General features: G+C 72.1%; 1 protein-coding gene across 1 annotated transcript in view; it reads left to right on the forward strand.

Annotated features, from left to right (window-relative positions):
- Positions 1 to 872, forward strand: part of MNEG_12693 (hypothetical protein) — a gene marked incomplete at both ends in the record, with an annotated part of 5,621 nt that extends 4,749 nt beyond the window's left edge. The window contains 3 exons of the mRNA XM_014038836.1: positions 15 to 266; positions 597 to 780; positions 818 to 872. Of these exons, the coding sequence (XP_013894290.1) occupies positions 15 to 266; positions 597 to 780; positions 818 to 872 (491 nt within the window). The remainder of the gene's footprint in view (positions 1 to 14; positions 267 to 596; positions 781 to 817) is intronic.
- Between the last annotated feature and the right edge of the window lie 184 nt (positions 873 to 1,056).

The following is a 1,056-nucleotide window of genomic DNA, read 5'->3' on the forward strand; positions in this document are numbered from 1 at the left end:
ACCCACCCCCTCAGACGGCGACCTCAAGGCCAGCAACGTTCTCCTCAAGTCCCAGGGCGGCGCCGGCGGCGCGGGCCCCGCCGTCAGCATGCTCGACTACGACCCCGGCTGCCTCATCGCCAAGGTCTCCGATTTCGGGCTGGCGCGCGCCATAGACCCCGCCGCGACCCACGTGTCGGCGTGCCACGCGGGCACGCTGACGCACATGAGCCCCGAGCTGCTGCTGGAGGGGCGGGCGTCAAAGGCGTCTGACGTGTACGCGTTTGGTGAGGGCCCCGGGGGGGGGGGGGGCGTAGGTACCTTTGTGATTGTGTGTGAGTACGTGCGTGTGTGTGTGTGTGGGGAAACCAACGTGTGTCCGCACATGTGTGGCGAGTGCGCGCCGGCGTGCGCCTGCAGTTCCCACCCCGCCCGCCGACGCGGCCCAAGGCGCCCGCTCCGCGCCTGTGGCAGTACCGTGCTCCTCTCGCAGCGGCGCCAGGCTGGGCCCCCCTCCGGCCAGGCCCCGCCGCCACCGTGACGAAACCCAAAACGGGGCCGCCTCGCGCGCTCTCACCGACCATTTTCTCCCTACAACCGGCCCCCCCTTTTCCCAGGGATGCTGCTGTGGGAGCTGGTCACCGCGGGCCGCGCCTTCTCGACCGTCCCCAAGCCCCTCGTCGGCCACGCCATCGTGCAGCAGCGGCTGCGCCCGGCGTGGCCGCCGCCGGTGGTGGGGCCCGCGTGGGCGCGGCTGCGCCAGCTGGCGGAGCTCAGCTGGGCGCACGACGCGGCGGCCAGGTGCGCGGCCCGCTTGCAACGGCCCCATTTTCCAAAGGCGTTCCCAGGCCAGCAGCACCCGAGTCTCGCGCCTCACCCTCCACCCCTGCTGAGCTTGCCGTGGCGAGCCGCATCACAAGCCTGGCATGCGCCCCGGCCCTGCGGCTTGCTCGACCTGCGCCGCCCGTCCCACCCTGCTGTCCCCCGCCTGCCCTGGCCAAAACGGCGCGCGCGCCGGTCCATCCCCCAGCCCGGCCCTTTTATACGCAACTCCTCACTCTGTCCTCATCCCTTCAC

Source organism: Monoraphidium neglectum, assembly GCF_000611645.1.
Source record: "Monoraphidium neglectum strain SAG 48.87 unplaced genomic scaffold scaffold03382, whole genome shotgun sequence".
NCBI lineage: Eukaryota > Viridiplantae > Chlorophyta > Chlorophyceae > Sphaeropleales > Selenastraceae > Monoraphidium > Monoraphidium neglectum.